General features: G+C 42.1%; 1 protein-coding gene across 11 annotated transcripts in view; it reads left to right on the top strand.

The window, feature by feature from the left end:
• BIRC6 (baculoviral IAP repeat containing 6) overlaps positions 1-23,386 on the top strand; it is a 443,632-nt gene that overhangs the window by 199,856 nt on the left and 220,390 nt on the right. For all 11 annotated transcript variants that reach the window (XM_085888090.1, XM_085888088.1, XM_085888086.1 and 8 more), the window contains 3 exons: positions 1,668-1,835; positions 21,356-21,526; positions 23,315-23,386. The exon at positions 23,315-23,386 is cut by the window's right edge and continues 125 nt beyond it. In XM_085888090.1, the coding sequence (XP_085744216.1) occupies positions 1,668-1,835; positions 21,356-21,526; positions 23,315-23,386 (411 nt within the window). The remainder of the gene's footprint in view (positions 1-1,667; positions 1,836-21,355; positions 21,527-23,314) is intronic.

Below are 23,386 nucleotides of genomic sequence, written 5' to 3'. Positions count from 1 at the left end.
CACTGCATATGTTTAAGGCACGATGCCTCATTAGTTCGTCCCTTAGGTCATTAAAATTCTGCTTTCGGTCATACAAATGAAGCATAGAGAGTGGTTCTGCACTCAGCAAGATGTATACACTTTTTGACGTGCAAAATGGTAACAATTTGTTTCGCTCTAGTTCACCTTGTCGTAAATCGTCACAAATGCATACAAATTTGAGGGAGGCCTTTTATTGCAGAATGATTGAAATACAGACCTGCTGTAATGGGCTGTTACGCGGTGCAGTTACCCCTGACTCAAATTTTCGTTTTTCATTGTTCAACAATGGCCAGTGTAATGTGTTCATCTTATTTCATGTACGTATCTTAAAATTGGCAACCATTGAAATAACGTGCGCGTCTGTGCAAAGATTTGTCTGCTTGAAATGCACCGAACACTTGGTTTGAATGAACGGAGAAATCGGAAGGGAGTTGGGACGGGGGAGGGGTCATATTCCAAGAAGTCGAAATCCGTGTACCCTTAGGCATTCGACTTTCAGTATGTATTCTTTGACTGCAATCCTGCTGTTCGAGAAATTGGACGGTCATTCATTCATTCATTCATTTTATTGTGTGTGTATGTATGTATGCATGTATGTATGTATGTATGTATGTATGTATTTGCAACATGCAAGATGGATCCTCTCTTGCACAATGCAGCCCATAAGCCTGTGCTTCTGGCCTTAGAAATCAGGTAATGCCATGTTCACACTGCATGTTGCTCCATTATAAGGATATTGTGATCCGTAACTGAGCTAGACAACGAACCATGCAATGCACTCGAACCCCGGTGAAGTTAAAGAAATGATCAAATTACAAAGTGGTTTATTCGATACATTCTCCGTTTTGCCCGTTTGAATTCCCTTTGACCAATCCTGCAACAGAAAAACAAGTTTCTCTAACTATTGTGTATGTATGTTTAATCACAGCTATTATCCTTACAACCTCTCCCCGCATCAGCACTTTTCCCGACCGTCTCCGCCAACCTCTCACCCCCCCTTCCCTTTCCTCATTCCCTCGAATCATACATTTTAAGCAATCGAAATCCTGTCTTGTTCCTCCTCTGATGCGCCGGCCATATTTTCAAGCACAGTATATGAAGGCGTCGTAACTTATTGGAAATCCGGGCCACAATTCCCAGCTGAGATCAGAGAGCAAAGCGTCTTGCTGAAGTTCGAAAGCAGAACGACTCAAGACATTCGATTAAGGTGTGAATTTACATGATGGAAGGTCGGGTATACTCTGCGAGAACTGTCCCAAAACTGTTCCCCTTGATGATGTGAACGCAGCATCTGAGTCTCGAGGGTTCAGGAAATTTAAAGTAAATCATTGTTGGTGTCAAATAATTCGTTCATTAACTGGTTGTTGAAAGTAAGAACTTTTTATTTGGGCAAAATTGTTGGGAACATGAGTATTTTAGGTGCAGGGTATTTATATCAATTATGCTCAGTGATTTTTAATTATTTTTTTTTTTGAGGAAATGTGTGGTGTTGCTTGTGCGTGTGTTTATTTATTTATTTTATCTTGGAAGAGCGACGTGGTCATGATATGAGGGACTCAAGGCGACATACCGAGAAGGAAACGTACATTATGCCACAAACAAGTTTCGAAGGTATTACTTTCACCACGAATGTCTTCATTCCACAGGCCTGAAGTCCCAGTCAAAGCGCATATCGAGCACCGGGTCCATGCGTCCTCCAACGCGCCGTGGTCGAGCAGCGAGCAGCGATAAGACTTGCAACGGTCTGAACACAGACAGCGTCGGTCATCCCGTCAGTGTCCCTGTTCTGCAGCTGCACCACCCCCTCCTGCCAGGTTTGTTGTTCTCACTCTCTCTGCCTCGGACTGACCCGGCAAGATTGTCAGAATTTCCTCCGTCATTGTCAGTCTTGCACATCCACAAAGTTGGACACTAATCGTGCTGCTTTCGAAATTATTTTTTGATACGCATGTTTATTTTCATGCTGAACCATGCGTTCTGTGTAACGATTCGCTTGCAGGCTTGTTTAAATATTGCTCATTATTTCTCAACATTGGACATTTTCCAGTGTTTTATTTATGATGTCATTAATTATATATTATTGATTGTTCATTTGGCTTTGTTGGGATTCGTTAAAAAAAAAAAAAAATTGTGAAAGGAAAATACCATCTGTAATTTCCTTGTCTTTGCCTATCCATCAGCTTATGTAACTGTAAGTTTTTCTTTTCACTCTTCCCATGGTGAGACGAGTTGTACACCCCGTCTTCTGTCCAAACCGAATGGGATAAATCCTGTTCGGCTAAGCGCTCTGCACTGTACAAAGCGTCGTACTTTGTTTTGAGTTGCTTTTTTTTTTTTTTCATCAACGTTTTCATCATCTTTGTGAAGATGCAGTTCATATGAAAGCATCCGGGTGACCTGTGTTCTAAATGGTTGTTTCTTCCCAAAACTGTGGCAACCTTACAACATGCCAGCTCGACAAATCGCCACTTCCTCCTGTTATCTAACCAACACGTTCATTGTCTGCATGGTACGTGTGACTGGGGTTATCTCCAATCGTCGGGTCATTTTAAATACCCATTCCCTTGTTGATTGACAAACAGAAAGATGGTGTTCCACACAACATTAGGTCAAAGCCCAGTACTTATTTGTTGTGAAAATACCACAACTCAAACGGTAAAGCTGTGCCCTGCACGGTTTGCAGCAGAAAAGGGTGAATATTGGTGTACATGGTTCTTCCATTTGGCCAAGATTCTTCATTTTACTTTGAGCCAAAACCTTCATTAAAAAAATTGATTCAGAGCTTAATACAGTCATTATAAAACGGTGGGAAAAATTACGGTGATTTTTTTTTTCCTTTCAATTAATGACATATGTCCACGTAGCAAAATTGTGGGTGTTGTGTTTTTGAAAGAGGCAGACCGTTGAGGGATGGCAGGTTATGGACTGAAAACGCAGAAATTCTCCCGAAGAAGTAGTTGCCCAAAATTTTGTGATTGGCTTAATGATGTTGCGCTCCACATGCCATATCATTAAACTGTATTGGTGCGTTGTGGAAGAACATGAAAAAGAGGTGTCACCCAAAAAGCCAGAATGTTGTAAGCAAAATTTTTCTTCCAATTTAAGATATATTGGCTGAAATTTGGAAGGAGATGGTCTGTTTCTTGCGTTATTGTGACTTTTCACAACTCCCTGAATTGTTTTGTGCAGCAAAGACGGGTTAATGTGTGGCATGATCTGTGGATGTTTCCGTCTCCAGGTTGCACTGGTCTATAAAATTAAGAGTTAAATTTCCTTCCCGGTATTGGTTGCAGTGCAAATCTCTAGCTCTTATAAGCTCATGCCTAATAGGCAGGAAGGTGGGGAAGGTGGTGTAGTTGATGTGAGAAGGTGGTGGGGTGGGGGAGAAAGAGAGGAGAGTGGGGGTGCGAGAAAGGGGGGGGGGTAGTGTGAGGAGTAGAGGGAATAAGCTTCCTTCTGTAGCTATCTTGTCCACCCCTTCCTCCCCATACTCATTGTTTGTCCAAGTCTCCATCTATTTTGTCCTTCAACTCCACTGTCAGTGTTCCCCCTCTCTACTTACTGTTCCTTTTGTCCTGTTGCATCCTGATCGATTCAGTGTTCTAGATCTTCCACAAGCGTAGACTCTGTACAAATAAAAAATGTCGTCGAGGTTCGTAGCCATTGTGCAGGCTTGATGGGCCGAGTAGTCTCTTGCTGTGTTGAACTTCCTTGGAAGGGAAATCATCTTTTACATATTGTGATCAGTGTTGTCTGTCCATGCAATAGTCTGTCTCCCGTTTATGGTGCCCGCTTCCCACATTGCACTTGAAAAGCTCAACATTCACTCTTGAAATTATGGGAGAACACTCATGAACTAGAATGGCACTTGGTAGAGCGCATACCTCTGCCAGGCTGAACAGTTTACGTTTTGTACCTCACTGATGGGCTGAATCTGCATCCAGACCTGAACCAAATTCTAATCGGCTTGTTCTTTTCACCTAACCAACTCATCCATCTTGTTTTGTCTGAACTCATCTGCAACTTTTTAAAATATTGTGCTACATATCGTTTTTGGCCCCATTTTTCAATGGTGACGAATGAATTGGAATTTAAAATTTCATATCCGGATCCGGATCCGGATCCTTACCAAATTTGAACATTTCTTTGTCACACACCCGACCTGTTCACCAAATTTTGTCCAAATCCGTCTGTAACTTTTTGAGATATCATGTTATACTGTATATCATTTTTCGCCCTATCACTCCTTGGTGAAGAATCACATAAAAAAATTCTCGGATCCGAATACTCATCCGGATCTTCACCAAAATTTAATCGATTCTTCCTTGTCACACACTCATGTCCACTAAGTTTCGACCGAATCCATCCACAACTTTTTGAGATATTGTGCTATGTAATCGTTTTTGGCCTTATAACTCAATGGTGAAGAATCACTTAAAATTTTTGATATCCGTGTCCAAATCTGAATCTTCACCAAAATCTAATCAATTTGTCCTTATAACACTCAGAACCACCAAATTTCGTCCAAATCTGGGCACAACTTTTTTACATATCAAAGACAGACAGACAGGTGTGAAAACATTACCTCTGGTCCACTTCGGTGGCAGATGTAACGATGGTGATGCCAAATTTTATTTTGCAAGCAGGATATTTTGCGCACTTTTTGGATAAATCCAACCTCCACCGTCCGATGTTGCACCTCCATACCACGGTGGCCGGTATACGTAGCTCGTAGATTTTGCTCTGAGTGAAACTGAGAGTGCCATCGAATTAACCTTTTTAAAGTCAATTAAATAGTTTTAAATTGAAAGATTAACTTAAACTTTTTCCATCACTGGGGATGGTACTTTTGCAAGCTTTTCCCCTCACTGGTGATGGGTACGTGTGTGTGGGTGTGTGCGTGCGTGTGTGTGTGTGCGTGCGTGCGTGCGCGCGTACGTGCGTGCGCGCGTGCGTGCGTGCGAAAAATAAAAATAGTATTATATATATATGTGTATATATATGTGTATATATATATATATATATATATATATATATATATATATATATATATATATATATATATATATATATACATATATATTTCCACTACACCCAGGTGGCTAGGATTATATAAATAATTGACACCTCCGACACTCCTCGAGCCAAAGTTCTGCATCAACCAACCCAAAAGGACCAGACACAAGCTAAGTGCTACGCTGTTTCAAACCCTTCCCAGAGTTCCTCCACAACTATAAATATGTTCACACATGGTACACAAATGAGAATCCCATGCAACACACCCCCTCAGCTATCAGACCAGTTTCATCGCTTATTGGCAAATCATCAGCGATCGTGCAGACAGCAATGCATACCAATGAGGCTCCCAAGCATGTACCATGTGCAAACGTCAAACACAATCAAGAAATAAATAAAGACCCACCCACATCTCTCACCTGTGAATGGAGGGAAGAGCCAATCAGCTCTCACATAATCGACTACAGTAAATATTTTGTGTGTCCACCCTTTGCCTTCTTGAGTGACATCACTTTTTTCCCCATGTGTCCTGTATACCAATGAAGTATTCTTACAGGAATGTTGTTCCAAATATCCTGAACTACATCCACAGTTCTGTAAGGTTAGTTGAGTTCCTCTTGTTCTGCGTTTCCAGGTAATCCCATATGGCTTCGATGGGACATATGTCCAGACTGTGGGGTGGCCATTGTAACACTTGCGGCACACAAGCTGTAACCTTGTTCTCCAAATACTGTTTTGTCTGAAAAACCTGCTCTGCCATTATTGCACATCCTCTTTCTGCTCTGTTTGCCCTATGTCCTCCATCATCCTTCTGCTTTGAAGTCAGTTAGTTGCACTACATTACCCAAACAAGATGTAAAAAAACAGATCCTCTTACCTGCAGACCTATAAGCCTTTATTTATTTATTTTTTGGTATGCACTATCGAGGCTCGAATGAGAGATAACACACAGAAATGCACAACAAGGGGAGCAGGAGACAAGAAGGGTGGGAGAGGGAAGGAAAACAGTGTGGAACAGAGACATGAGGAGATCTGTGGAAGGGAGAGGGATGGTGTGGGGTACACAGGTAAACAAGATGGACACTACAAGGACTTTCAGGTCGTTACACGACAGGGACATATCTCAGTCAGAGCAGGGGGGAGCGAGGCTGGAGAGGAAACTGCAGAAGACAAAAAGACCATCGACTTGCCTCCGGTGAGAGATCTTACTTCCAATCCTTAGCAAGGCCATGGAATCATTGCAGTTGACATCCAACCCTTCCTTTTCCCCCATGACCTCATCTAACACCATGACCTGTATACAAAAAAGTATAGAGGGTTTACTTGGTGGTTTTAATAATTTTTTTGCGGAGACAGAGTTGGAGTGTAACATTTGTAAGGATTTAAAGACCTATTCTCATAGTTGGATGGGGTCATGATTCAAGCAAGGTCTGTGCAGAGGGAAGAGGCTGATGCACGCATACCTGAAGGATGAGGGGAGAAAAGGTGATGGTTTTGGAATGGGGGACGATCTGGGATGGTGGTGATTGGCTGTCATGTCTGAGATTGAGGGCCTCCATACACTGTTAGGTGAGCAGAAACAGCATGTCCAGGGTAGAATGACCGGGTCTGAATCCAAACTAATGGTATTAGGTCAGATTATAGGAGAAATGGCATGAATGAGTGAAGGTGAGTAGTGATCCTGTATTTAGGTAGTTTCACCAGAAGGGGTTGATGGTGGACCATTTGTGCTCTGCAGAAACCTGGTGGGGGGGGGGGGTAGGGAAGGGGAATCACAGAATGAGCAGAGGGTGCAAGACTAGAAAGGAGGCGTTTGAAGGCAGAGATATCACTGACCTGTCTGCGATGCCCAAGTGATCGGCCCCTGTCCTCAGCTTCATCATGGGACACTCAGCTTCATCTTCCTTCGCAATCCTCTTGAAAAAGTTGAATCACTGAAACCTTTGGGCCTTATCAATAGCCATGATCTTTCTTGGGCAAACCACAAATCAAAGTTGACCTCGAAAGCCAAACACCGACTCGGCATCTCCTCCATTGTGCAAAGTCTCTGCTTGGACCTTTATCTAATTACAAGGCCTTCATCTGCAGCTTGATGTCGTATTGTTCTCTTATTTGGGCTAGTGCTGCTGCCTCACACCTTTCTCAGCTCGACACCATCAAAACCACGTCCTTTTAAAATAATTTGTATCTTCCACGTTGAAGCCGAGCCTTTGGGCCTAATACTTTAACATCGCAGACAGGTCAATGATCTCTGTCTTCTTAACCACCTTCTTTCTCATCTTTCACCCTCTGCCCTTTCCGTGTTTTGTCCCCACCCCCACTCCTCTTCCTCTCCCTGCTCTCCTCTCCCAAAGTTCTTGCAGGACGTCTGTCAGTAACCGTCTTCTGGTGAAACTTCCAAAATATAGGCTCGCTGCTCACCTCTGCTCATTCCTTCCTCTTTTTTTACCCCCACCTCTGGAACCAACTTACTCGGTCTGTTCAATCTCTTTCTTTTCTCCAGGGCTTCAAGATAGCTGTCCCCCATCTACAACCATAATCTTTTCTACCCTCATTAACCCCCCACAAGGCCACCTCTCTGGGTTTGCAGGTTACTGAGTTCCCCCCTCCCTCCCTCTGCTCCCTCACACTCCTCTTAAAAATTTTTCTTGCATTTCTGCTTCTGCTTCAGTTTTCCCTTCTACTTCTGTGATGTAGAGTTTGGGCCTGTATCGGGCTTGTTTGCACCCTGTGTCCTCCCATTACTCTCATTCTTTCCCATGGCCCTTATTCCTGCCAGTCTTCCTCTATTTTGTCCATGTACCCGTCTGTTGGCGTGTTCCTCCCTCCCCTCCTCCATCTCTTTCCACACAAAATCTCGGATTCAACAATACACACTAAACACTTATTTATACAACATGGGAATGGGTTCACAACAGAATTAACACGTGGAAGAAACAATAACAGAAAAACAGGACAGATATAGTGTGGAATTATTAGCTTTTCTGAGCTTCAACAAAGAAGGTAACAAAGGAAAATAAAAAAACTCTTGTCAGAACAGCTTCAACAAAGGAAAAAACTCATGTCAGAACAGCTGTACACACAAAGGCACAATAAGGTATGTACAACAAGGTGTGTAGAGTAATCCACTGGCACATCTGCAGAAATTTAAATATGTTCGTTTCAGAATACTCGTGGAAACATGAACCAAAAGCGGAAATTGAAACCAAGGAAGTAATGCTCACGCACGATCTGATGATCCCATCGAGCGTTAACATAGAAAACAAAGCATTGCGACTGGATATAGTACGAACAGAAAAAGGAAAAGGCGTCATTGCTAATTGAAGTGTCAATACCCAGTGATTCTGGCATAAACAATGCAGAAATCAAGAAAATGAACAAATACCAAGATCTCAAAAATGAAGTGAAAAGATCCTGGAACCTGAAGAATACTGAAATTGTACCAGTGATATAATTGGAGCAATGGGAATGACAAAGAAGAACCTCAAGGATATCTTAAAAAAAACATCTCTGGGAATATTACTACAAATAAACTACAGTTGGAGGCTGTCGGGTCTCAGTGACGATCCTGGAAAGAGCCCTCGGCACAAAACGTTGAGAAAATGAAAACTTCATAGCTTGTTCCATGAATCATGATCCTTTGTCAAAACAGAGGTGGATGCTTCGAGGCCTGGGAGGACTCCATTCCACTTCCTGAAACCCACATGTGGAGAAAACAACCAATGACACACATACACACATACACACATACACCCCCATTCTCCATATCTGTAATGGAGTGTTACTTTGCTCGAAGCTGGTACCTCAGCATCACATGTCTGTCATGTATGAGGTGAAATCTAAAGCTTTCAGCATTAAAGGAACTAGTACGTGCCCGTAAAAAAAAAAATATATATAATAATAATAATAATAAATAAATATTCAAACCACGAGCAACAAACAACAACAACACAGGCCGTTTCTTCGCTCTCGCGTGCCCGTATGTGCGTGGCCCGGAAGTTCGCATATTATTCACAGCTGCGATTATTCGCAATTTAGTTTTAATGCCCAAGTATTCAATTAGCGCCAACGTATTTTACCTTTTCGCAATGTCATCGCAAGGAAAAAGAGAAGAGAAGAGAGAAAAAATAATTACTTCCTGGTTCGGAGCACACCAGCTCACTCTGATGTTACCGAAATTTATGCACCGTTTAATATGAAAACGATCATAACTTGGGGCATTGTGTTTATCTGTAAATGCGCATAAGAAATCGATAAATTATTAGAATACACGCAGTCATCACTCTCCGGAAGCCCTACGTTGTAACCCGTAATGGGGACCGCGGCTGAGCTTCCCTTCCCCATCGGCCACGCCCACGCAGCAACGTGTCTTGTCATTGGTTTGGTAAATAAATGGCCATAACTTGGGAGGCACTTGTCCGATTAATATAAAACCTTGAAAAGGCACATACTCAGGTCCCCAGCAATATACCTGGCAAGTTTCAATTAGATCGGACCAGTGGTTGTCGAGAAACAGCGGTCTCACACACACACACACACACACACACACACACACACACACACACACACACACACACACACACACACACACACACACACACACACACACACACACACACACACACACACACACACACACACACACACACACACACACACACACACACACACACACACACACACACTGCTGGAATTATAGATAGATATCCTACAAAGCGGCTGAAGCACATGGCCCATTTCTCTCATCTCGCAGATAGGCTGGTGTCTTCTCTGATTTTTACCCATCTCCCTTCTGCTCTCTAATCCCTCTGATAATTTCCAGATCCTCAGCCATCCATGCATTCTTCTCTTCACCCCCTTCTGATTAAACTGACAAAATTCAGGCTTACTGCACACCCTTACTCCTTTGTTCCTCTTTTCTCCTGTTTGTAGCATTACCTTCCTGAGGCTGATTAATCCCATTCTTCCCTCCAGGGTTTCAAGCAAGCGACACGCCACAATGTCACATCACCCCCATCCCGACATGCAATCCTTTCTACCCTATTAATCCTAATCTTAACCCAAACGTCTTGTATTCAGTTTACTAAACTCTCTTCCTCTCTCTTTCTACTCTTTTCCTGTCCATTTATTCCCTTGTATTTTGTGTTGCATTTCTTCAGAGATTGACTGAAATTCTCGTTCACAAATTTCTGTCCAAATTAAAAGTTGCCCCCCATCACTGAACAAGAGATGATCAAGAAAAGTGTTATCTTGTTTGATTATCTCCTGCACGTGCCCACTAAATGACATGTGAATAGCTGTTAATCTTGTGGAAAATGCGAAGCTTGTCAAGATGCAGCTTTGCTTCTTTCAAAATTCTGTCATCCAAGATCTTTGACATGTTCAGCTCCAAAAGTTCTGTCTGAAACTGACATTTTTTTTTTTTTTTTGAGATGTTACGGAATCTCCAAGAACTTCTACAATTGCTTTCTTCATTAACCTCCGCCATCGAAGATCAGAGGTTACTGTTTTCACCCCTTTCTGTTTGTTTGTTTGTTTGTGAACAATATTACGGAAAAACTCCTCGACGGATTTCGACGAAACTTGGTGGGGGGATTAGGTATGGTCCAAGGATCATGCCATTAGATTTTGGACTTGGTCCAAAATCCAATATGGCCGCTATGGCGGAATTTTGAAAAAATATTTGAATTTTTTTTTTTTGCATTTCTACATGTTTTAAGTGATTTCCAACCCCAAAAAAAATTGTTAGAGAAAAAAAAATTTTTGCAACTTTTTTTTCAACAAAATTTCGATTTTTTTTTTTTTTTTGCATTTCTACATGTTAAAAGTGATTACCAACAAAAAACATGCCAAAATTATAATTGCGGCTGATTTTGGAACTTCAGGTGGATATACCCACGTAAAATCAAATTCTGTCTCAAGGAATCTAGTAATGACGAATGAATTGAGTCTGTAAAAGTTAAAAGTAAAAGGGAAAGTTGCAAACTATAACTCTGTGAGCGCTGTTTGACGTCAAATTGAATGAATGGGATATCAGGTTCACTTGAGTGACCGAGCAGTATTGGCGGCGGAGGTTTTGCACTCTACCGAGTGTTCCCCCTCTAGTTTCTCCCTGTTTTGGCATGAGGCCAACGCAGTGGAAATGTTTATCCACATTCAATGGCACCACCATGAATTCTGTAAATTGTTTTTAGTTGATTTTCATTAATTTGTTCCACCTGCCTAAAACATGGTTTTGCAACCATTACTGAGTGAATCCCTTCAAACCATGCTGCATTTTTTACGTGCTACTTTGGATTGTACAAGGTCTTTGTTTCATCACCTTCCTCTGGAAAGAGAAAAACAGAGAAGAACTAGAAGGGCACTCGGTAGAGCGCATACCTCTACCACGCAATGCCTGATCCAGTGGAACATATCGAGCCCAATGTCTTTTTGAGATGCTGTATTGTGCTACATATCGTTTTAGCCTCATCTCTCAATGATGAATCACTGTAAAAATGAAATATTTCTTGTATCTGGATCTGAATTTGGATCTTCAACAAAATCGAAGCAATTTGTCCTTGACGCACACCCAACCTGTTCAAAAAGTTTCGTCTGAATTTGGACACAACTTTTTGAGATACCGTGCTAGTTATTGTTTTTTGCCCTTTTAATGATCTCTCAATGAAAAAATTATAGTGTCCGTATCCGGATTTTCACCAAAATCGAATCGGTTCGTCCTTTTCACACACCAAACTTGTCCATGAAATTTCATTTGAATCTGTCCACAATTTTTTCAGATATCCTGCACACAAACAAACAGACAAACAGATAGAAAGGGGTGAAAACATAACCACCTTCACACTTTGCTGGTGGAGGTAATGAGAGACATAGGCAGAACCCAATGATAATATTTCTTGTTAAAATTTGAAACATTTTCATGAATTTATTCTTGTGTGTTTGTGTGTTTTTTATCTTGCCAAAACGAAGTTTTTGTCGCAAATTTTTATTCACTTTGTCGCAAATCAGGGGAGTCGACGAAACCCTTATTTTTTGAGTAATTTTGATCGGATCGTCTTCAAACTTCATGGGAATTTAGTTCATGGTCTGGTGCTCAGCTGATTAATTTTTGGTGCCGATTGGCCTTGACCTTCATGGTTTGCGCCTAAGGTCAAACATATTTGACCCCAAGGTCAAATTTTCAAGTTTTAGGAACCATATCGTGTAGTACCTCAAATTGAACACCTCGACGAGTGCTTTCTAGATATGTCAAGCTTGAAACATTATGACATCATTTGGTGACTTTATGAGGCAAACGCATATTTTTCATGGTTACTCTGGAGAACGATTCTCATGGGAATCTCTCGTAGGCAGATATTCCTCAAGGAGTCGCTCCTGGTGGATAGCAGCTCTGTTCACCTCAGTGTGACCTTAAAGAAGTCACACGTGGTCACCTTTTGGCAAGATACGGGTCTTTTATTTGTATGTTTGTTTTCACACTTATGATAATTATCTTTGTCATTTGGAGATGATGTTTGTGCTTGTATTTGTCTTACTGTTTGTCTTTCCTTTTCCCTCACGTTTAATACGTTTGATGTATGTTCATCGTTTTTTTGTTTGTTAGGAATAAGCCCCATCATACGGTATTTTTTTGTCCATGCTCATGTTGGAGGTAAAACACAGAACAAAAACAGCAGTAGAAAGAGGAGGGAGGCGGGAGGGCACACTAACAGCAGGGTTGAGGAACAAAGTAGAGGTAATAAGGGGCATAGGGACGAATGATATCAAGGGGAGGAGTACATAAGGTGAACAATATGGATACAGATACCTGCTCTCAACCAGAGAAGTGGAAAGAAAAACTGGGGAACAAAAATAAAAAATGAAGAGCGTGAAGGAGTGGGGAAAACCTGGGAACCTGGAAAGCCAGAAAGATGTAGGCTTCGGTGGGGTTCATGAGGGTAGAAAAGATCATGGTTGTGGATGGGGGATGCCCTGAGATAGTGGTGAACAGTGGTTTTGAAGCTGTGGAGGGAAGAATTAGATTGAACAGATTGAGGAAATTCAAGGGGGCGGTAGAAGATAGGGAGACCATCGGACCTGTCTGCGATGCGAAAGTAATTGGCACAGAGACTCAACCTCATCGTGGGACATACCATTTATTTCAAAGATCTTGATTTCCATGGCATCAAGCTGACCAGGGAGTAAGGAAGGGCACCAGCCCAAAGAGTAGAGCAGTACTTATTCAAGCTTCTGATGAAGGCCTTGGAAGTAGATAAAAGTTCAGATGTGCCAAGGAAAGACACTGCACAATAGAGTATGCCCAATCAGTGGTTTTCTTTGGAGGCAAACATAGATATGTGGTTTGCCCAAGTAGGATTTTGACTGATGGTGAGGCCCAAATTTTTGAGTGAATTTAACTTGTTCAAGAGGATTGTTGATGAAGGTGACAGGAGGATTCACCAGACGGTCCTTTCAGAGAAACAGAGTGAGTTAGATTTGTTAGGATTAAATGAGATATTCCAATTGTAGGACGAGCTTGTGATTATATCAAGGCTTACATCAAGGAAATGGGCTCCTGCCTGCTTGTCTGAAGGATGAGGATGCTATGGCAGAGGTTGGAGTCATTATCAAAGAGATAAGGAAGATTTTCCAGAGTCAGAAAGATTGTTGATGAACATTAGGACATTGGACTGAGCCCAAGCCACTTCCATGGGGGCACTCCAGCCTTGACAGGGAGAGGAGATGAGCGGAGCCCAATGAGAGCTACTCATTGGCTATGGGAGTAGAGGAGGAGATATCCTTGGACGTCAGAGACAAATAATTTTGAGAGCAAGGCGGATTGTCAGACTGTATCAAATGCTTGAGATAAGTCCAGAGAGACGAGACAGCCCTGATCTAATGTCTGGGATTGCACTACTCCATCAATTGTTGGGAGAGCAGAAGCAGCATGTTCAGGGTAGAGTAACCCGGTCTGATATCAGGCTATTGGAGAAACGAAAGGATTTAATGTCAACTGCGATGATGGATTCCGTGACATTGATGATGATTTGAAGAAAACTGATAGGTCTGTAGCAAAGTGGATCGGTTTTTGTGATGTAGTGATGTTGGCTGACTTCAAGGTAGATGGAAGATGATCTTGGGCAAATGATAGGGTGAATAGAGCAGAAAGAGAATGTGCAAAAGCAGCAGACCAAGTTTTTAGGACAGGTGCTCTGAGCTGTCAGGTTCAGTTGTAGAATCATAGTTGAGGGATGAAAGAAACTTTTTTGAACTTCTCAGGGGAGAACGTCACAGAGGCCAAAAGCAGTGGGATACTACTGGGTGAGGTGAGAACAGGGAGTGAAGGGTTGGGACACGATATTTGGAAGCCAACATAGAATTTAGGTATTCGGCTTTCTCACGAGGCGAGTCGGCTGTTTTGCCATTTGAACTGAGGGAATGGATGGAGGAGGAGAATACTCCAGAGACAGACTTGACAAGGTGCCACTAGGTTTTTGTGGAAGTAGACAGGTTTTAAAATTCAGACTTGAGGAATTGGCCAGCTTTTATTTTCTGGTTCACTCTCAAGTGAACACACTTTTTGTGAGCTTTGTGGAGTGATCTGAGGTTTCTTTCAGTCGAATTTGCCTTCCAGAAACAGAAGCAGGTTGTTTGAATGCAATTCCCTCATCATAGGATTTGGCGTACCATGGGCGAGAGAATGGTGATAACTGCAGACGAGATTGGATAAATCCGTCCAGAAGAGAGAGCAGGCTTCTGTGGAAGAATTCCCTGGCCATGTCAATATCAGCTGTGATGGAGATAAGAGACCATATTGGGTGAGATAAGAGATAAGAGACCGTATTACAGGGTTGGGTGAGTTTATAGCTGAGAGCGGCAGGGAAAGAGGGAAGCTGCAAGAGGGTCAGGTGGGTTGAAGCTGGGAGTGGCCAGGACAAAGGGAAAGCTGTGAGGCAGCAGATAATAACCAACGTCCAACACCTTCAACCGAAGCCTGGTGTTGGCTTAGTGGTTAGGGTGGCGGCTTGGGATCCCAGGGTCCTGAGTTCAAGCCCCGTTGGCTGCTGAATTAACACCAGGGGGTTGACTCAGCCTGTCATCCTTCCGAGGTCGGCGAAATGAGTGCCAGTGTACTGGTCCCGGTGTATGCCCCGGTTAGAATAGGTGTACCATATCCCTGTGTGTCGTAAGAGGCGACCAGGGTTGGCGTCAGGAAGGGCATCCGGCCATAAAACATTTCCTCAAGAAAAAGCCCAACCCCTGCACAGCAGGGAAAAATGGCTGTAAAAACGGTCATTTTTCAACACCTTCAACCCCAGAACCGAAACATGGTCATCAAGCTGAACTGTATGCTTGCTAAGTATGATTTGCAACAACACTGCACTTTGGCATTTAAACGAGTTTTTCTCTCAACCCAATCTGTTGAGAAAATTAGTGAACATTAATTCATGCACTTTTGGCTCAAAAAAGAAATATACGTCCAAAGCTGGTTGGTATTGAAGCAGAAATTTAAATTTGTTTGTGATCTATACTCTCTCTCTCACAAGCCCCAAATGCATGGATTTGTCTCATCTGATTGTACTGAGCTTAACCTGGGTTTGCCTCTCTTCCTATTTGATAACTTCGCTCATGCGCTAACAGGATGGCCTTGAGGTCCTCGTCTGTTGGCAGAATGTGGTTTTGAGGTCTGATCATAAATCAGCCAAGTGCCAAGTTGGCACCCTTGGGGAATTTTTTTTTTTCTTGAAGAATTCAAAATAATGTCCACCACCGGAATACCTTTCTTCCAATAACTCGACCTATATTAGACATAGAGACTTCCTTTTGATGGCAAAACCCATGTTTTAAAGGTCTAGGAACTCAATAAAATACATCGCTAGGGTCTACAATGTCATTATAAATACTTTCTGACAGTTTTCATACAAAAAAAAAATGTAAATTTATGTTGACACAATGCCATGATGAGCATATTATCTATTGCTCAGTCTATTCACAGACTTGTTTTTGTGGTAAAACCTTCATTATATTATCTTACTCTTGGGATGCTATTATAAACAAAAATAATCATAGCATGTGATTTGTACAATAATAATAGTAATTTAAAAAAAAAATATATATATATATAATGATACAAATTTGTTTGACACATCTTTGTTGATACATGTTCCACCATGATGTCCTGTTTATTATGAAATGTCATTTTATCTGCATTATGCTACCGATAGTCATTTCAGCATCAGTTGGAAAAGGAATTCCAAGGATGGGAATTCTCTGCTTGGTTTACTCTTTCTTATAGATATTGATGTGGTGGTGGCTGAGAATAATGAAATGTGAAATAATTGCTGTTTCTTGCAACCAGTATAACTTTGTACTATTGGTGAAGGGTCGAAATATTGCATGTTTCTAATTTCAGATACGACCATAAAAATGCTTCTTGCAACCGTATTTGAACTGTAGTAGTCATAGTCGTAGTAGTAGTGGTTTTAATGATGTTGGTGTTGAACATTTAAAGGCAGCCAGCAAATGCAGGGGTGATAAACTACATTAACAAATAGAACATGATTACAGGTAAACTTATAGGTGGCATTAAAAACCATATTATAATATACTGTCGGACCCCGCTATTCGTGGGTGATACGTTCCTGAAATATACCGCAAATGTCGGGCATCGTTTAAAAAAAAAAAAAATTTAAACATGGTCTAGGCTCATGGAAGAGCAATTACACAGAACAAATCATGATGACACACAACAAAGGGAACAGCAGGAGAAAAGGGAAACAACAGCAGCAGGGGGGGAGGGAGAAAGTCGTCGAAGATGGACAAACGAGGGATGCAGGTAACGGTGAGGGTAAGGGAAAATGAAAAGGGTGGACAAGATGTACTGTATACATAAGCAAAATTGTGTTTGACCAGTTTGTGATTTTGTCAAGGTGTGAGGAGAGGGAAGAGGCTGCTACCTGTCTGTCGGAAGGATGAGAGATGTCACGGCAGAGAGTGGAGTCATCACCAAGGAGATAAAGAGGATTTTCCAGAGAGTCAGTGAGATCACTGATGAAGATTAGGAATAATATGGGGCCTCGAACACTGCCTTGGGATACTCTAGCCTTGGCAGGGAGAGGAGATGAAAGGGGTCCATTGAGAGCCAAACTTTAACTATGAGAGTGGAGGAAGTCAGTAATTCAAGAGTGGAGTTGGCCTTGGATTCCATAGGTAGACACTTTGGAGAGCAAGGCAGGATCCATCCATCCATTTGGACCAAACTCTGTGCAGAGCGTTGGTGCTGCCTAAGCAGTCTGCTGGGCTATTGGACACAATCCTGGATGTGTTGCCACTCTGACGCAGGTTACTCAAATGGCTCAATCATCCCATCCATCCATCCATCCATTAGGACCATACTCTGTGCAGAACGTTGGTGCTGCTTAAGCAGTCTCCTTGGCTATTGAGTACAATCCTGCACGGGTCTCCACTCCTACACAGGATACCAGCAAGCTGTCACTCATTTTGCCAACCTCAGAAGGATGACAGGCAGCGTCAACTCCACCTGGTATTAATTCAACAGCCGAGGGGGATTTGAACTCAGGATCCTTGGATCCCACGTCCACCACCCTAACCATTAAGCCAACACCAGGCATAAGGCAGGATGCCAGATTGTATCAACAGTTCGAGATATGTCCAGAGAGACGGCCCTGATCTCATGTCTGATATTGAGGGCTTCACCATTGTTGGGAGAATAGAAACATATGTCTAAGGTAAAGTGACCAGGTCTGAATCCAAATTGGTGATCTGAAATGAAAAATGGAATGATTTAATGTCAACTGTGATAATTGATTCCATGACCTTGCTGATGATTGGAAGTTAATTGGTCTGTAGTAAAGGGGATCTGTTTTTGCACCTTTTTTTTAAATGCTCTGATATTGGCTGATTTCCAATTTCCCAGCTGGATATAGGAGACCAGTCCTGAAGTGTAAAAGTTACCAGATGCTGGGTGTTAAAAGTTAAAACCTACTGTACTTACTTCCTGGTACGTCTTGACGTAATACGTTCCACTGTTCCAGGAGTAGCAGAAACCCCACCAACTTTTGAGAGCAATGCCTTTTCTGTGGAGAGAAATGTTTATCTGAACCTCATCCACACCATCCAGATTGTTTGCACACAATCGTGCAATGTAGAATTGCATACCATGGGGATTCGTACAAGACTTTCAAGGAAGTTCTTGTCGAGATGTCTGATCAGAAAGATGATGAATGGGTGCATCAAGTTGGGCAACAAGTTCAGTCTTCTGTTAGTGACCTGCATGCAGCAGTTGCTCAATGCCATAAAGACTGCATATCAATATTCAGAAGCAACGCAAAGGCTTCAGAGCATCAAGGTGGTCCTGCAATGAATCATTAAAATTGGAGGTCAATGATATTAGGGTTGCATGACGTCAAAATCAACGTCTGGAACTCTATTGGAATTGATCAGGCAAGGGGGTGTTGTCATCATGATGCCTGTTGATGAAGCACCTGTCGGAGAGATTTGGACCAGAGATTCTTATTCTCTCAGGTGACAGTGTTGCCAGCATCCTTGTCTTCAAGACCCAAGCTTCAAGTTACCTGAATCTGGTGGGCAATGATGATGATACAGATGATGTGGACATGGCTCTGAGAAAAGTAGCCAAAAAGATTGTTGGAGAATCACAACAGTTCAAATGTGATCAGTCAACATATGACACCAGAATATGCCTAGATGATGCTTTGGCAGAGACCAGCCCGACAATATTGAGACTGCTGTCTCTCATTATCCTGAAATTGGAATCTACTCTACCAGCAGTTATGGCAGGAAACCTGGTGAGAAGTAATATCACGAACAAGCCAACCTCTTTACAGATTTCACTAGGGGCAGTGGTGCGAGAGAAAGTAACAGTTCAACTGCTGTATGACTTTGGGGTATCCTCATAATACGACGAGGTGCTTAGATTCAAAGCTTCAGGAGCACATGCTGCTGCAAAGAGCAAGGAGCATTTGGCCATATCACATGATGTTGTGGGATTGGTCTAAGTTGTTGCAGACAACTTCGATGCCGACATCTCGTTACAGAATGGACTGCAAACCACTCATGGCCATGCCATAGCAATCCTCATCACCGAGTTACAACAGCATTGATATGAGCATAGCACAACAGAGTCGATCAAAATCAACGTCTGAAAATGTCAGATGACCGAAGATGCTCCACCTGATGTACCAGTACATCGTTACGATAGCCCACAGATACCGGTCCATGCAGCCACCCATTCTCCATTGCCACTCAAAGTGCTGGCCATACATCAGATCTGTGTTGTAAGAGCGAAATAAACTGATTTCACAATTATGAAAGATGTGTCTGCACCAAACACGCCCGACTGAGTTCAGTGGTTTTAACACCAGTCGTTCCAGAGAACAAGGCCGTGCAGTCAAACTCAAAACCGAGGCTGTATATACATACCATTGATAGATATGATAATTGCGTTGCCACCAGATGTGTCCCCTGCACCAGTCGGGTGTTGAAGATGATAAGTTGTGGAAGCACTTTTTCACGACCATGTTCAACATCCCTTTGCAGCTGCTCTGCAGCACAGCTGTCATGTTCAATGTTCTGTGCTTGTCATAGCAATGAGGAGTCCAGGAATGTACGTACCCTCACTGCTGTTTCAGTGGATGATGATAGCAATGAACACGACAAAGAAACTGAAGTTTAGGACATTGAAAGGCCTGATTATGATAATAAATGGCATTTTAAATTTGCTGCCAACATAGCAAATTGTTAAATTTCTATATTTCTTCCACAGTGTGGAATATAATTTGTACATGATGAATGAATCGGTAAGATAAAAGTGAAGTAATCTATACCTTTGAACTGGTAGTCGTGCTATATTTTATCGGGTTTTGTATTGAGGTTAAGGTTCGTGCAGAATTTATTACGGAAAAATGACATATCACAAAAGGCTTGTCCTTTAAAAAAAAAAGTGTTGACACCATATATGGTGTTGCTTATTTAAAAACATAATATCTCTGTACGCTTGGAATATATAAAATTTAATGTTTAGTTTTTCCCAAAAATGTGTCCATTTTCACTGTTGACGGAGTTTTTTTTCTCGAAAAGCAGTATTAGGATACATTTTTTTGTATGAAAACATTTGGAAAGTGTTTGTAATGACATTTTAGGCTATAGTGATGTATTTATTGGGTTCCTAGACCTTTAAAACATGGGTTTTGCCATCAGCATGAAGTCTCTTTGTCTAAGATAGGCTGGGTTATTGGAAGAAAGCTATTTTGGTGGTGGCCATTTTGAATTCTTCATTAAAAAAAAAAAATTCCTCAATGGTGCCAAGTTTGCACACAGTGATTTATGATCATTAAGTAGGGTCAGCTGTACTAAAACAAGAATAAAACATTTTATAGACTACAAACCACACTTTTGTGGTCTGCCACCAGATTATACGCACACTTGCTTCCAAGCTGTTTAGTTTGGGTTTGAATCCCGACCCAGCTATAAACTATCATCCTGGTGTTTCACAGGTAGGGTGATTCATCAATGTGCGTGCTGTCCCTCGGATGGACATTAAATGGTTGTCCCTTCTGCCAGTATTAGTTAGTGGACGTTAACCCTTTGAACCCTGGTGGCTGTTTTACCAGCTGCTATTCAAACCTCCACATACCCAAGTGGCCAGATCTTTCTCCAGGGAGCCCAGGGTGGAAGAGCCGAAAGTCCAAGGAGCTCAGGGTTCAAAGGGTTGAAGATCCCACGGTGTCATTTGCGAGGAGTAGGTGAGCTATCGCCGGCACCATGAACAAATTACAAATTCCTGCCCTAACCAACAGAGGGCATTGCATCAGCGGCATAGCCAGCTGCACCTTCGGCCAATGATGCTACCCCGCAGCCTTGTGCTGCATACGAACAAAGAAGAACTTATCTCATGATTATGGCATCCGAGGTTCATGTGTTAATTTGCCCGTTGTTTTCTAATGTCCTTATAATTCATGCAAAAGTACATTGACATCTCTTGATTTATTTGTCTTGTGACTGACTTGTGTGCAAGCACCTCCACCAAGCTTTAGGCCACTGCAAAAAAATTGTGTAATTAAGTCATGTTGGCTTAAAGCAGGTCATTGTTTTTTTTAACCTGTTAACAGAACGTAATGTGAACATCTTAAAGCATTTATTAAAACTTATCAAAAACTTGATGAAAACGAACAAAGCTCACTTTTGGTTAGCTGCTCCATTTGCAAATACTACTCATAATATTGCAAGTCAATGGCTGATAGAAACACCGCAAGTGTCGATTCTGTACATGCTGATCGTATTCTGTTGACACCCTCAGGGTCATTGCCACTGGAACTTACCCTTGCCCAGTTGTTGACATTGCTGCACCAGCGATGTGGAGCCCTGAATTCGGGCTCCTTGGACCTGGTCATTAAACTGGGCTCCAAGGTCGTCCACGAGTCGAGCCTTGCTAAGACCGATGCTTACAAGCGCCTCTGCACCGAGAAAGGTTCTGTCATCCTTCCCATCTCCCTTCCTTTACTTCATCCTCCCCCTTAATCTCAGAATAATGTTTTTTTTCCCCCCGTTTGCTGATCACACAAATTATTTTGCTGATTCCCACAGTGGTTAAACTTCTCTCTATTTTCACCCCAACCAACTTTTCATATCATTCTTCTCCTCCTCTCCTCCTCTCCTCCTCCTCTTCACTTTCTTTGCGTCTCACTCCCTCTATCACTCTTGTGTTCTCTGCTCCTTTCTTGCCTTTTCTTTCTTTACCACCCCTGCCCTCCATCCCTTCTCTCCAACTACTCCCCCTTCTCCACACACCAACATCCTCACCTCCAAATCTCAATCGGTGTTCTTCTTAAGGATGTGATTCACACAAACTCACTCTGAGTGGCTCTTGTGACTACTTAATTGGAATTGTTACTACCAGTGGGAAAAAGTTTCTTCTTTTATTAAAATAACACCATTCTATTATATTCAAGCAGCCACTTTAGTGTTCCAGTCTCTACTTGCATCATGATGTTCTTATTTCTCTTTTGCAGTATATATTTACACGTGCACACACACACACACACACACACACACACACACACACACACATATACACACACACTAGAAAGTCATGCCTCTTCTTCATTTTCTCCAAAACAGGGAAGATATTTGAATGAAACAAATCCACACATGAGTTATTCCCTCCATGGTTGTGAAATTTCGTGGTTCTGACACTAGAGGTGTCAGTGGTACATCAGTCAAGATGGCAGAGGGCAACACGACGTTGTCAGTACTGTGAAGTCTAAAGTGCTGGAGATGAGAGTTGGGATGACTGACTGGGGATGAGGTGACTGAATATGAGTGGAAATGAGAGGTGGGTGCACCATTCTGATCCTCAGAATTATAAATGGCAACGCAGTTCCACCACAAAGGATCACCAGCCATGACATGACTCTGCCATAATTTCATGTCTTCCCCAAACTTAAGGAACACCTTCTTGGAAAACATCTTTCTTCCAACGATGTCAAGGCCGCTGTGAAGAGCTAGTTAGTCAGCAGTACGCACAGTTCCATCGTGACAGTATCAGGAAACGGCTTGAACGTTGGCAGAATTGTGTGGAGCGCAGCGGTGATTATGTTGAGACATAAATATTCATCATGGTAGAATTAAGATTGATGTTATTATCTGGAATATCTTTACCTGTTTTGGAGGAAAATATTTGGAGGCTTTACTTTTCAACACACCCTTGTGTGCATTCTGTTGATTTGTTCCTTGTATCTTAATAACACTGTCATTCATTTGTTGATAATGATAGCAATAATTAAACAACACAATTACACTTCATGATGTCTATCTTCTTCCTTTTTATGAAGGACCTCTATCTTTCCTGAAGGACCGCCTCTTTTTTTTTTTGTGCAATTTCACGGATTTATTGTCGAACCATATTGTGTACAGCATCTTTATTTATTGATAGCAGCCTGTTCATTCGTATTAAAAAAATATCTCCAGGCTCTTTTCAACAGAGATGCTCGTCTGCACTCTTGTCTTGTGCTGGGAAGGATATGATGGAGCAGTACATAGTTGTTTGCGCATTATTGTTAAAAGTGTCGTAGTTGTCCGCTTCAAGAATGTCAATGTTGTAACACCTACATCCTGCAACTATTTACTCTTCCCCAAAGTCACTTCAGATCGTGAACATTTCTTGCTTCCTCTAAAATTTGAAGTGGTGAATAACTTTTCGCTTCAAGAAAACCGAAATGAATTGATCCCATAAGCTCTTTGGTTGTGTTGCTTGCAGCCGAACTTGCTGCAGCAGAGCTGCCCTCACCAGGACATAGTGCTGAGGCCTTGCACTCTTCAACAGAGGGTT

This window comes from Eptatretus burgeri, chromosome 7 (assembly GCF_056783735.1).
Source record: "Eptatretus burgeri isolate ZD-2024b chromosome 7, Ebu_testis_v1, whole genome shotgun sequence".
NCBI lineage: Eukaryota > Metazoa > Chordata > Myxini > Myxiniformes > Myxinidae > Eptatretus > Eptatretus burgeri.
Note: the sequence above shows the minus strand (reverse complement) of the source record. Positions and strands in the feature narration are given on the sequence as shown.